General features: G+C 46.2%; 1 protein-coding gene across 1 annotated transcript in view; it reads right to left on the bottom strand.

The window, feature by feature from the left end:
- Positions 1–384, bottom strand: part of LOC116843408 — a 1,640-nt gene extending 1,256 nt beyond the window's left edge. The window contains exon 1 of the mRNA XM_032813799.1: positions 71–384. Within this exon, the coding sequence (XP_032669690.1) occupies positions 71–351 (281 nt within the window). The 5' untranslated portion in view covers positions 352–384. The remainder of the gene's footprint in view (positions 1–70) is intronic.
- Between the last annotated feature and the right edge of the window lie 1,121 nt (positions 385–1,505).

The raw sequence follows: 1,505 nt of genomic DNA on the forward strand, positions 1-1,505 counted from the left end.
TGCGACACCATGTAGGATAGTGTCTAGTTTGAGTTTAATCATCCTGATGATGATTACGATGCCAAGTAACCCGGCACTAATATTGCCGAAAATAAGAAATTTCCCCCATATCCTGTCCCATGTTGAGGTTGCTAATTTTTCTAGAGCTGCTTCGTCCAGCAAATTCATGAAGGATCCCCCGTGTATAGTGGTAGCTTGTCCCATCATTCCTCTTGCTAATGTGTTAAGGACAGAAGGTCGCTCGGCAGGGAATAAAATATGATCTTTAAATTCTTCAAGATCGGCCTGTGAGTAGATTCCGCTAGTGGCGAGTTCACCGGGACTGGTATATTTCCATATGGGTCTTGTCATCGGTTTCAAGATCGTCGGTGGAATTGCCTCGACAGGGTTTGGTGATATTTGATACCAAGCCTCGCTTAATCGGTACATTACAGGTGCTAACCGATTACAGTTAACCTGTGTGCCTTGGCGGAGTAATAAGTGCGTCTGAGGGGCTAAGTAATATGTGTTATTGGCTCTTACGACTGGAAGTTGATTGTAACATTTGGTAGTCGGTGCAACTTGTACCTCGACTGGTACACATTTAATAATGTGTATTACTTCTCCAGCTAGGACGGAAGTATACCCAGGTGATTTCATGAGGTGGTAGGCAAATATATCTGGTGATTGCGTGGCAATTGCCAGAGCGTTTTGAAGCATTTTCTGTTCAAGATAACATTGCTGATATAGGATATTTCTATAAAGTTGGTTTAACTGAGTGCGAAAATGTTTCTCAACGTACACAAATTTCGAGTTCATATACGTGAAAATATCCGTATTTGCTGGATTATGTATTTTCTTGAAAATGCTTAGGTCGGTGAATGTTTCGAAAATGAACAATTTCGGATGTTCCGTTTTCACTAAGGGATAACCGCAAGCTTTTACTTCGCCTCTACTCGCCAGAGCAAAAGTTGTTTCTTGAGTGGAGTGTGACGTGGCAGCCGTAGGGCGCCCGTCACAAGGTTAAACGAGCACCGTTCGTGTGATTTCGCGCCTATCGGAAAAAGGGGAAGGTGGTACATAGCGGTTCCCGAATAAATTTTGGCGATTCAAAGCGACAGTTTTCCGCGGTCACGTCGGTCAAGCGTAGAGGGGGGTTAATTAGCGAAGCGGATGCGGTCCCGCAAGTGGGATGGTCATCGCGCCCTACAATAATGTGCCCCCAACTCTCCTCGCCGACGCCGAAGGGCTGGGACCACAGGACACCGAGGGAACAGAAGGAAGAAGAAACGTCATCAACATCAAGGAGAGTCGCCGTTTAAATGGTACGTGAAACGGTACTTTAACTCTCATATGCAAGAACATGTTATCGTTCCGATTTCGGCTGCCGCTGGCGATCTGTGTTTACAGCACACTGCTAGACGCGGGACAGAGAGGCAAGGAGACTCTCAACAGCTGACAACAACACAGGTGGCCCGGAAACACGGAGATCCCAGCGAGACAATAGAGAGAGAGAGAGAGAGAGA

Source organism: Odontomachus brunneus, unplaced genomic scaffold (genome assembly GCF_010583005.1).
Source record: "Odontomachus brunneus isolate Ranch 3 - 2012 unplaced genomic scaffold, Obru_v1 Obru_scaffold_032, whole genome shotgun sequence".
Classification (NCBI taxonomy): domain Eukaryota; kingdom Metazoa; phylum Arthropoda; class Insecta; order Hymenoptera; family Formicidae; genus Odontomachus; species Odontomachus brunneus.